Source organism: Calonectris borealis, unplaced genomic scaffold (assembly GCF_964195595.1).
Source record: "Calonectris borealis unplaced genomic scaffold, bCalBor7.hap1.2 HAP1_SCAFFOLD_35, whole genome shotgun sequence".
In the NCBI taxonomy this organism is placed as follows: Eukaryota; Metazoa; Chordata; class Aves; order Procellariiformes; family Procellariidae; genus Calonectris; species Calonectris borealis.
In genome coordinates, this window is record NW_027441451.1 from 1,287,638 (window position 1) to 1,300,137 (window position 12,500).

Sequence of the window (12,500 nt, forward strand, 5' to 3'; positions counted from 1 at the left end):
GACAGTGAGAAGACAATACTCTGCTGTGATGAAAAAGGCTAACAGAAAGAGCTGTGCAGCACATCCTGAATAGGAGATGTCCCTGGTGTCCCAGAGGGAATTGGCCATGGCTTTGGGGAGAGTGGTGGAGATGGAGCCCAGGTCGAGGAGGGAGAGGTTGAGGAGGAAGAAGTACATGGGGGTGTGCAGGCGGTGGTCGCAGGCTATGGCGGTGATGATGAGGCCGTTGCCCAGCAGGGCAGCCAGGTAGATGCCCAGGAAGAGCCAGAAGTGCAAGAGCTGCAGCTCCCGCGTGTCTGCAAACGCCAGGAGGAGGAACTGGGTGATGGAGCTGCCGTTGGACATTTGGTCCCTCTGGGCATGGGGACCTGTTGGAGGAGGAAAACACAAGAAGTTAGGGGAGACTTCTCTGAGCAAAATCCAAGCCATTTCCCACACCCCCGCCCCTGCTGCACACCCCCCTTTGCATTTTCCAGGAATCCTTCCTCAGCTGCGGGGCTGAAGCTCTGGTGGGTGCTGGCTGAATGTGGCGTGAGGAGCAGGCCCTGGATGGACACCCCAAGGAGGTAGCCAAGCGTCCTAACCATGGCAACTTATGAAGGGAGAGTCAGCTCATCCCCAGCCTCACAGACTGCATTGCCCAGAGCTGCACAGGTTAGAGGAAAGCTGGGACACCTCCTTGCTGTGGACACATCTGCATAGGAGGACCCACAAGGTCTGTGCCTGACTCTGCAGCTGAAACTGCCATTCCCAGGAGCCTGTCAGCAATACCAAGAGCATCTGAGCAAGGCAAGGAGAGAGACAGATGGGCACTGAGGGGAGCCTTTCCCTTACCCAGCTCTGCACACCCCTCCCAGACAACAGCAATGCAGGACAGTCGCCCTCAGGCCCTGCTCAGCGGGAAATGGGCACGTGGCAGGAGAGATGTGCTTCATCTCTTCTGCTGGTCTGCTGGACGAGGAGGTGACTAACGGCCTAGAGCCCACGGGCTAAGGGCTGTGCTGGGTGGAGAGGAGACAAGAGGGGTGCTGCCCAGGGAAGGAGTCTGCACTGCAGGGCATGGCTGGCAGGTGCCCGTATCTCCCCTGCAACAGGGTTTCCAGCAGCATTTCCCTCCCTCCCTGCTCATGTCTCTGCTGCCTGGAGCTGCCTCCCCAGCTGGGAGCTGTTTCTTTGGCCCCATGGTTCTTCCCTGCCAGTGCTCACAGAGCCCATCCCAGTCCCCGTCTGCACAGCTCTGCCCTGCAGCCACGCTGTGTGTGCAGGGCTCAAAGAACAGGTCACACAAACCCTGAGGAAAATGCAAAGGTGGTGCTGGTTTTATCTGTAGGCTGGTGGGGGGTGAAGGCACTTGCCGAGGTTCCTAGTAAACCTCAGCGTGACAGTTTAAGAGTCTCAGACCCTGCTCTAACCTGCATTGGTCTCCATTCCCACCAAGCTGAGCCAGAGAAAAGTGGAAGCGCAGGTTCAGGAAAGCACAGACTGCAGCAGGAAACCCCTGCCCTGAACGTACTCATGAAAAGTCCCCTCAGAAATGCCCGGGGCTGAGCTGGAGCTGTGAGCAAACCTGACCCAGGCAGCACCCTCTCGACAGCAGAAGGACCCTGCCCTGCTGGGGCTCGCTCCTTCCACCCACAGCTTCTCCCCACAGCGCCGTGGGGAGCTCCCCGGGCAGGCTGAGTGCTGAGCCTGGCAGGCGGCAGAGTCCCTGCCCCAGCACACAGCCCCTGGGGTGCAGGGACCCTGCTCGCAAGGACAGCCCTGGGCACCCCTGCCTGCACACCCCTGCAGTCCCCCCCAGCAGAAGGCAGCCCTCATGCCCTGTCCCTCTGACCGTGCAGCAGGGAAGCCCTGCTCTGCACCATGTCCTCCTCCTCCACACCAGAGAAGGTGGGAGAGACCTCCGGAAATGGAGGCTGTGGCATGTGCCAGCTTTTGGAGATCTCACCAGGCACTGCAGCTTCTTTGCCCTGCACCCGGAGACTTACCGTGTCAAGGGCTGTGAAGGTTTCTCCTCCCGTTCATTCTCAGCACCCTCCCAGCCCAGACTGCCTCTAAGCTCTCTCTGCCTCGCTCCTCTCCCCTCGGTGCCTGCAGGCAGTGCCCCCAGCCCTGCTCCTGGGCAGAGCTGTCTCTCTGCAGCGCTGCCCGCTTGCCAGGAGCTCCCTCCATCCCAGGAGCCCAGCCCAGCTCAGCAGCAGAGGACCAGCCCAAGGCACCACTTGCTCTGCCCCCTCAGGGCTCCCTCCATGTGTCCCTGCGCCTCCAGGGAACCTGCTGGGAACAGCCTGAAGCCATCACTGATGGTCCCTCTCTCACCTCTGCAGACACGCTTCTTGACAGCAGGGGCATTTCTCCTATTAGAAAAAGATTTGGGCATGAGAAATTTGGGCATTTCTTGTCCCATTACAAAGGACACCAGGAAAGTTACACCGAAGGATCTAAGTTCTCCAAGCTGGGAGGGATGTCTTCACTTGAGTGAATTTAGGCATTGCATTCTGGGTTTGTAGTCCTAGGCCTCCAAAGACATTCAGCAATCTTTTGTCCTTGCCACAGCTCTGCTCTGAAACAAAGCCTTTGCACACACGGGGTCGAGGACACTTGGTACCAGGACCCCTTATGGCAAGTCAGAGCTTGCCTGGTTCCACAGCGTATGTGCTTCAGCCCTAATGTGCAGCAATGCCCTCAGCCAGGGCCACAGACACGGTGAGCTGGAGCCGTTCATGTCAGAGACCGAGCTGTGACACTGATGGAATGAACTGCCAAGGCATGGTGGCAGAGCTCAGTGCAGCTGCTCTTCAAGGACAGCATCCTCCAGGCACAGCAATAGTCCCGATCGAAACTGAGTCTAGACCTGTAAGGCAACTCAAGGGCACCATAAGGAGTGTTGACTCCTTGAGCAAGAGTTAAAGAAGAAACAAAGACCCTGTGTGGCCACTGCTGAATTTCATAGGGTTAGAGGAGAGATTCTCCATGTCCTCTCATCCTCCGTCTTCACGAGCAACGTCTCCCAGGCCTCAGTGACTCGAGGTAGGAATCTGGAGAAGAACAGCCAGCAGTGGATGGGGATTACGTCGGGGTCACTTGGACTAATGAAATCTTTACCAGTCTCTGGGACAGGAGGGGCGGCATCCCAGGGAGCTGAGCGAGCAGGCTGGTGGCACAGTGAGGCCACTCTCCACCATCTCTGAAAGCTCACGGAGACTGGGAGAACTCCTTGACGCCTGGCAGCACCCAAATGTGGTCTGCACTTTTCAGAAATGGCCAATGCCTGAGCAGTGGAACTAAAGGCTGTGCCCCAGAGCAAGTCCACTCAGATCCCATCTCTGGAGGTCTGGAAGAGAAGGTGACTGCATTTACCCAGGGTAGATTGTGCCTGGCCGGCCTCTTTGCCTTCTGTGATGAAAGGACAGGATTGCTGGACTTTGGGAGAGCGGTGGTGGTCTTTTCCCTGGAAGTCAGCAAGGCATTAGCAACATCCCCCACGATATTCTTGTGGCCAGGAGAGGATATTATGGTCTGCATGGGTGTATAAACAGATGGGTAAAAAAGAAGCTGGATGGTTGGGCTTGGAAGGATGCTAGATATAGGGAGAAACTTTTCAGTCATGAGGAAAGTCAAACTCTGGAAGCTGTTTCCCAGGGAGCGTGCACCAGCTCTGTCCTGGAATGTGATCAAGATGTGTTTGGATAAAGGCCTGAGTAATCCGGTCTGACCCTGCTTGGAGCAGGAGGTTGGTGGAGACACCTCCCGAGGTCCCTTCCAGCCTGAAGGATGCTGTCCTTCCTTCCCCTTCATGGTTTCAAATTAGAGGAAGCTCTCAGGTTCTCCCTGACCCCAGAAATAATTCACATCAGGTGCGGGGCTGCCTTACAAGTACCCCCAAACAGCCCTGACCACATCTTTGGCATCCCTTTTCATTTGCCCCAAGCCACGTTCTTCCTTTTTACTCTCCTAATACCCTTCCAAAAAGAACAGCCTACCTTGGTAATCCTTTCAGAGCAGGTTTCGCAATAGGTGTCAGCAACCATGTACAGAGTCTGCACATCAGCCAGGCATCAAAGCCACCATCACAGAAATGGAGACGAGGCACTTGACCAGCTCCTTCAAACCAGGAATCGGTATGCCATGCCACCTGAGATTCCCTGGAACCCTAAGCTTTAAGTGCAGAGAAGTGTGAGTCCTCATCAGGTATCCTGGCTTGTCTCCTGACCCACGTGGTGCTTCAGGCTGTGGACAGAACCAAACCCAACTCTGTGACTAGGTTAGTTCCATTTCACATGCTGACATGCAGGGCAGATGAAGGGAGCTCACAACTCCAGGCTCTCTGCTGCACAGGTAGGACTTTGGGAACTGGAAGTGCAGGTACTGGTGGTGTACCACTAATTCAAAAACACCCTTGAGAGCTGCTCTATTTTTCCTTGGCTCCAAAGCTCACCCTGCTCAGATTTTGAAAGGACTACTTCAAACCTCTGCAACCCAAATCTCTACAGCCTTCTCTCATCGAGGGTCTTGTACCCCAGGAAGAGGAAAACTTCCAATTCAGGCATCAACCCATGGCCCAGCCTGCCTGGAGAGCCGGGACAGTTGTGCCACACAACAGCCAGCCTCAGAGGGAAGCTGGAGGTAGTGTGAACTGAAAGGGTTTTGACTCAGATGGAAGCTCAAATCCTGAGCTGGCAGGACAACGTTGGCTGCAGGTAGACATATGATACTTGTCACGACTGTGAGCTCAGACCTCGTTGGCAGAGGTTCTCACACGCCTCACTGAGGAGGGCAGGGTGTCGGGGAGGTGGGAGCACACTTCTGTTTCCCTGATCCCAGGACAGTGCCCAAACCATCCATCCCTTGGCCTCTGGCATCCTATTACATGCAAAGCTGGTGGGCCTTTTGTCCATAATCATGTTAAAATGCATCAATAATCATCCAAGTGTCTGTGTGATTTCCCAAAGGGTATCAGTATTTTAGAAAAATAAATACCAATTTCAAAAGGGTTAATCTGCCTAAATATAAACACCTGCAACATAGCAGTCTGCATCTGTGGGTGCCCTTCTGGGCAGTGCCCATCAGATCGGTGTTTGCACTCTAAGGCATGATACCCCATGCCCAAGTACATATCTAAGTGGTCCAGATGAAGGGCGGTCTTGCACAAGTCACCCTTTTTCTCCCCAGGTGGCATGGACGCTGCTGGTTTGCCTCTCCAGAGAGTGGCAGAGGCTGGATCCCCTTCTCAGGACAGACTCCTTGCCAGAAAGACACAGCCGCGGGGGGAACTCAGCAGGTTTTTATGGCATTTCACGCAGCATCCGTTTTGATCCATTTGGTGCTTTTCTGTGACTGCTCTTTCTGCACAGACGATCATAAACAGAAAACGGTTTCATAAGAGATGGTCAAAAAGGCCCTGTTGTGGACAAGAAAGTTCACCATGAGCTCTGGAGCGAGCGAGGAAGTTTATAATGAGCACCAGGAAGAACCAAAAAGCTCAAGGCCTCTTCTGAAGAGCGAGAGGCCCTGAGCAGCAGTGATTGGCCATGGGCAGGTCTGGGAGAGAGGGTCGGGGGATGTCCGGGAGAAGCAAGGGGATGGCTGATGGCTTTAGCAAATCCTTACAACCATGCCTGAGCCCAGCAATGGACAGCAGTTGATGCCTGCAGGTGGGGGAGGAAGAAGAGGAGGATTGTCCTGGGCATATGGCAGGAAGAAAGGCCCTTCTTGTACAAACAGGGATGATAGAGACATTTCCACCCTGTGTGCACGGCTCAGCCTGGCAGAAGGGGAATGCCCACTGCTGGGGGGGAATGTGCTCAGTAGTGGCCAATGAGCTGACCTTGATCTCTTTTTTTCCTTCACTGCCCACGCTTGGATGGGCCTCAGGCAAACATCCATGAGCCTGGAGAATGCAGAAACCTCCTGGGCTGTTGTCCCATCACATCTTGGGTGACTGAGGAGCATTAGCAAGGCTTTGGAAGAAGCTGCACAGTGTGTGGGGACTCACAGCCATTGGCAGAACCTCAGAAAACCACAGCTTTGTGTTGATGAAACACATCAAGGCCTTTCACAGTTGCCTGCACATCTGATCTTCAACCTGTAAGCAGTGTCTCTGCATTCCTGCTTCACCAGCCCCCAGAGACAGTCGCCTTGTCATCTCATTCCCTCCATGATCTCTTCAGTGATGGCCCTCAGGGGGACTAAATAACACCTGCAGAAACTTGAAGACGTGCTGCTGACTTTTCCTTCTCCAGAGGCCAGTTCAATCTTCTTTCAGTATCTGCAGTTCAGGAACTTGGCACCAGAGGGCTCATTAACATGCAAAATGCCCTACCCAGCCAAGTCTCTGCGCATAACTTTCCTTCATTCCTCTGTTCTTATGTGGTTAATGTGAGAGGTTTCAGGAGTGTAGTCAAAGTTTTCAATACTAAATATCAGTAAGAAACCATTTCTTCTTTTTCCCCTTCTTTTTCTGCTTACACATTCCTGATACCAGAAAACTCCAACTGATATTGATCCTCAGCATCTCCTAACGGAGGATGAAGATGTAGGGAAGTCAAGGCCCTGTATGTCAGACTGGCAGCCTTTGTCCCTACCTCCAACCCCACCATTTCTCCCATCAGCCCCCTGGGACTTACAGCACCTTTGTTCAAACCTGAGCTTTCTCCACTACAGTCCGTAGCTGCGTGTTTCAGCCCATTGGCACCAACTCCCACCCGCTTTGCTTGGAGAACGAGCTGCACGCAGACACAGAAGGATGTTTCTTAGTTCCAGCAAACAAAACCAAATGAAGGCATGGTTCAATAAAAAATAAACCACTCTCCTCTGCTGTATATTAACACCTTACCTCCTCTGAAGTCCACTTCCCACAGTGGATGGCCTTAGACCAACAGAAAACACGTTTGTGTCAAGCACAAACCCCAAGAACCCCCAAAGCACTCCCTGCCCCAGACTCTGTTTCTCCACACTCACTCAGAGCGAGTCACACGCTGAAGTCATGAGCTCCCTTAATCCACAGAAGGAAGCAAAGAGGCAAAGTGCATGGAATGCTCTCTTTTGAATAGCCAAATCTGCACTAGTCCCAACATAGCGGGGTTACAGGAGCATCTTCAAGTAGACTCTGCAGCACCTAGACCCACTCATTTCTCATTCTTCTCCAGTGCTGGACACCTTGGGGGCAATTGTCCAGGCTTCCCTTTCTACTCAAGGGAGAGAAATTAGTTGTCTGAACTGAGATGCTTTGGTCTACCTGCCTGTCCACCAGCTCCTGCTCCAGAAAGGCTCCTGTCAGCCCTGGGTAACATTTCCCAGTACCATGTGGGGTCTTCAGCTACCCCTGGGAATCTCGGTGGCCACCTCGGTGTGGGCAAGTGCATCAACCCCTGAAGGAAGATGTTAGGCAGAAGTTGAAACATATGCAGAAACGACCTCGGTGTAATAAGTGTGTAAGAAGGCTTCATCTTGACAGCTTTGACACTGGTCTGTAAATTCTCATTATTTTATCTCAGACCATGGATATGGACAAGCAAGGCTGATGACACTTTCTCTCCCTCGATGTAAATACAGATTTCTACATCCGGTCCCTTTTCACTGGTAACATTTGAGTTTGCTCAAGCAGCTACTGCTTTGATTCCTGTCCACTGAAGGCTGTTTTCCTCTAGAGTCCTGCCTTGAGGCACAAAGGCTTGGGAGACCTTGCTGGTGATAAGAGCACATCAAATATCTCAGATCTATCCATGCCTACTCTTACTAGATTTAGGAGTGATCCCATATTATCCTTGCTTCTTCTTGAACTGTCCCTGAAGTAGTAACAGCTCATTATGGTGCCCTTGAATTTATTTTCAAGTATCAACTGAGTTTTGATAGAGACCATTTCTGCGCTTGGAGGATGCTGTCCTTGAAGACCAGCTGTAACTGGCGTTAAATGGAATAACTGCCCTGAAGTGGATTGGGCAATGCGAGAATGTTCAGGACACCACCGCCATTAGAGTCAATGGAGATCTAGTCAACCTGGCGGATGGAAAAGACAGAGAGGAACTGAGCTCTCCCTGTGGTACATGACTCCATCAGATGAATCCCTGCGTAGGCTGCCCAGAACATAAAGAAGAGAGACAGGCTCCATCATCCTAAATGTGGGCATCTGATGCCATTTCCACTGGCCAAAGAGATTCACCTCCAGCCTCCAAGAAGATGCCCCCAGATGCTGCCCTGTCTCTCAGCATTGCTCCACTAGAGCTTGCAGCTAGCTCCAGGTATCTTGGACCACCTCTGGCACTCCAGATGTCCCCAGGTCTTTGCATGTGACCACGTCAGCCCTGGCCTCCATCTCCATTAATTAGCAGGGAGCTGAGAGAAGGAGCTGACATGCAGGTGTCTGCTGTGTGCACACGTGAGCTGAGGCCAGAGGAATCCCACCTCCTGTGGGCTTGTGCTGTGCGTGGGGGGCAGCTGAGCCCACTTCTAGCCCCAGGGCCACAACCATGGAATGGGGGCTGAATCCCTTCCCTGGGCAGTGCTAAATGAGATCCTTCCCTGTCCCTGTCCGGGTGTCCTGTCCACAGATGGGCCAATGAAAAGGTGATTCCTGAAGCTGACTCTTCTTCAGATGGGAGAAATGCCCCTGCTGGAAAGAAGTGTCTCTCCGCAGCTGAGGGAGGGACCATGAGTGATGGCTTCACGCTGTTTCCAGCAGGTTCCCTGGAGGCGCAGGGACACGTGGAGGGAGCCCCGAGGGGGCAGAGCAAGTGGTGCCTTGGGCTGGTCCTCTGCTGCTGAGCTGGGCTGGGCTCCTGGGATGGAGGGAGCTCCTGGCAAGCGGGCAGCGCTGCAGAGAGACAGCTCTGCCCAGGAGCAGGGCTGGGGGCACTGCCTGCAGGCACCGAGAGGAGACCTGCGAGGCTGAGAGAGCTTAAAGGCAGTGGGGAGTGGGAGGATGCTGAGAGCTCACTGGGGGAGAATCTTCACAGCCCTCTACGTGGTAAGTCTCTGGGTGCGGGGCAATGCAGCTTCAGTTCCTGGAGGGATCTCCTAGAACTGCTCCATCTGACAGTTTGTTGGTTCTGTCAGGAGGACTCACTCAGTTTCTGTAATGTAGAGGAGGAGGAGGTGCTCCAGAGCAGGGCTTCCCTGCTGCACGGTCAGAGGGACAGGGCATGAGGGCTGCCTTCTGGTGGGGGGGACTGCAGGGGTGTGCAGGCAGGGGTGCCCAGGGCTGTCCTTGCGAGCAGGGTCCCTGCACCCCAGGGGCTGTGTGCTGGGGCAGGGACTCTGCCGCCTGCCAGGGTCAGCACTCAGCCTGCCCGGGGAGCTCCCCACGGCGCTGTGGGGAGAAGCTGTGGGTGGAAGGAGCGAGCCCCAGCAGGGCAGGGTCCTTCTGCTGTCCAGAGGGTGCTGCCTGGGTCAGCCCTGCTCACATCTTCAGATCACTACAGGACATTCCTAGAAGACTTTTGAAGAAGCACAGCAAGGCAGGGGCTACCTGAAAAGGAAGGATCCTGTTCTATCTTCTACTCTGGGTTGCCTGGGTGGGCAATGGGACATAGAAATTAATGTCTCATGTCAAGAGGAGGCACTGGATTTCCAAATCTGTTACTCTTGGAGGTGAATAAAGCAGGGAGTATGAAAAATCAACACACTGTGGCTTACAGACAGCATCAGTACAACTTCTCCAGCCTCATCAGGGTTGGTCTGATGATCCCATCAGAGCCTGCATGGACAGAGAAGACATTGCGCAGTGCCCGGCTGCTGGGAGGGGTCTGCAGGGCAGAGCTGAGCACACAGCGGGTGGGATGGGGTCTGTGAGCACCGACAGGGAGGAGAGGTGGGGACAGGGAACCAGCTCTCGGCAGGGACAGCTCCAGGCAGCAGAGACCTGGGCAGGGGGTGGGAGGAAGCTGCAAACAAGCACCGGGGTAGGCTCCGTTAAGGCAGCTCTCATTCGGTCCTTCACTGTGGATGTCTTCTGGGCATTGTCTGCTGGGCAATGAGCTGACTCTCCCTTTAGGACATCCCTTCTTCAGGACCCCTGACCCTCCGCTTTGCCTGTACTGCAGGGCTTGCGAGCTGCCCTCCAGAAAGGCACAGCTCTCCTGTAGGATCCCAGGGAGGGCTGAGCTTTCCCTTGGAGGTCAGTACTCTCCGCTCAGAGTCCTTTGCTTCTCTTGTGAGGGACGGTGTCCTTCTCCATCACAACTCCACCTCTGGGGTGGGAAAGAGAAGAGTGTGCAGATCTGCCCTCTGCAACAGTGCTCCCCTGCTTTCATCAGAGCCCAGTGCTTTGGTTTGGTTTCTTTTAATGAGTAATTTGTGTGTGAAGTCATCTTTGAGGCAGCACAAGGGAAAGAGCAGGGCAGCTGGGTAACAGACTGATGGACACTGCAGCTCACCTGACTGCACTAAGCCACAGAGAGCTGAGCCCTTTTGCCTGTCCTGTCTCAAGACTCTTCACATTTTCAGTCATAGAAATGAGCATTTCTACCCCTAAAAAGAACACTCACCAGATGTGATGGTGGAAAATAAAAAACAGAGAGAAAAATTCTTATAAGGACACGCTAAGCCTCTCTTCTGCAGCCCACGCTCTTGAGAGTCATGAGTGCAGATACTGATTTTTTCCATTAAGGGCGGATGACATCTGACATCCCTTGGGAAAATTGGAGCTGTCACAAACCAGCTGCCAGGTACCCACTGCAGCAGAGAAAAGCTGGCTCCTTGGCCATGAACAGAGGTCCTGCTCCTCAGAGCACACTCAGCCAGCACAAACCAGAGAAGGAAATGCGTTTCAATTTTGGGGAGGGGGGGTGGATTTCTATGAAAAAAGGAATGGCTTTGCTTGGAGAAGTCTGTCATACTTTTTCCTTGTCTATTCCAGTTTTGAACAGTACCCCTATGCCAAGAAAGAGCAAATGTCCAACGGCAGTTCCATCACCCAGTTCCTCCTCCTGGCCTTCGCAGACACGCGGGAGCTGCAGCTCTTGCACTTCTGGCTCTTCCTGGGCATCTACCTGGCTGCTCTCCTGGGCAACGGCCTCATCATCACCGCCATAGCCTGCGACCACCGCCTGCACACCCCCATGTACTTCTTCCTCCTCAACCTCTCCCTCCTCGACCTGGGCTCCATCTCCACCACTGTTCCCAAAGCCATGGCCAATTCTCTCTGGGACACCAGGGACATCTCCTACGCAGGATGTGCTGCACAGCTCTTTCTATTTGTCTTTTTCATTTCAGCAGAGTATTGTCTTCTCACTGTCATGGCCTACGACCGCTACGTTGCCATCTGCCAACCCCTGCACTACGGGACCCTCCTGGGCAGCAGAGCTTGTGTCCACGTGGCAGCAGCTGCCTGGGCCAGTGGGTTTCTCAATGCTCTCCTGCACACGGCCAATACATTTTCGCTACCCCTCTGCCATGGCAATGCTGTGGACCAGTTCTTCTGTGAAATCCCCCAGATCCTCAAGCTCTCCTGCTCACACTCCTACCTCAGGGAGGTTGGGCTTCTCGTGGTTAGTGCCTGTTTAGCATTTGGATGTTTTGTTTTCATTGTGGTGTCCTATGTGGAGATCTTCAGGGCCGTGCTGAGGATCCCCTCTGAGCAGGGACGGCACAAAGCCTTTTCCACGTGCCTCCCTCACCTGGCTGTGGTCTCCCTCTTTGTCAGCACTGGCATATTTGCCTACCTGAAGCCCCCCTCCATCTCCTCCACATCCCTGGATCTGGTGGTGGCAGTGCTGTACTCAGTGGTGCCTCCAGCAGTGAACCCCCTCATCTACAGCATGAGGAACCAGGAGCTCAAGGATGCCCTATGGAAACTGGCCCAGTGGATGCTGTTTCACCGACAATAACCTGCCTCCCCTTCTCTGCACATTCCCCAGAGTTTATCTTAGTCCATGGCTCTATTTTTTCTCTTGTGATAATCCTTATTATATATAATTTTCTGGCTTTATACTACTTGTCATATTATTCATACTATTGTGTCTGTCTCTTGCCCAACACTCTGTCAGATGTGGCATGTGCAAAAGCAGCTCTTCAATAAAAGGGGATCTCCCAGGTGCAGTGCCTGAAGGCTGGGCTCTTCCTCCAAAGTTGCCTTGATGAAAATATCCAAGGAATTGGTCTTTCAGAAAGCTTCTTCTCCTTTTGTTCTCAATGGTTTGGGAGTCAAGCTGCATTCCACTGGAGGAAATGGTCTGGATTTAAGAGTTCTCTCCTTGGTGTCCAATGGCAGGGGACACGGTCCATGAACTCCCATTATCTTCTCAGTTTCCTTCATGGATGACAAGACTGATGGCACATACCAGAGTCTCTGGAAATGGATTTGGAGGGGTGAGGAGAGGAGAGGATGGGGACTCACCCCGGGCCCTGGGGTTGCAATGAATGGAGACTCAGAAGGTGAAACACCCTCAAAGGTGAAGTCCCCCAAAAGGAAAGCACCAAATCGACGTATCCATGGACAAGGACTCTGCAGTGCCATGGGAGTGAGTGGGGACCCAGCAGGCAGAGGGAGGGGAGACTGGAGA

The 12,500-nt window shown here is 53.6% G+C and overlaps 1 protein-coding gene across 1 annotated transcript; it reads left to right on the forward strand.

The window, feature by feature from the left end:
- Positions 1–10,889: 10,889 nt before the first annotated feature.
- On the forward strand, positions 10,890–11,825 carry LOC142076200 (olfactory receptor 14A16-like). The gene has a single exon (XM_075138581.1). The coding sequence runs from the start codon at positions 10,890–10,892 to the stop codon at positions 11,823–11,825; it is 936 nt and encodes a 311-aa protein (XP_074994682.1).
- The last annotated feature ends 675 nt before the right edge of the window (positions 11,826–12,500 follow it).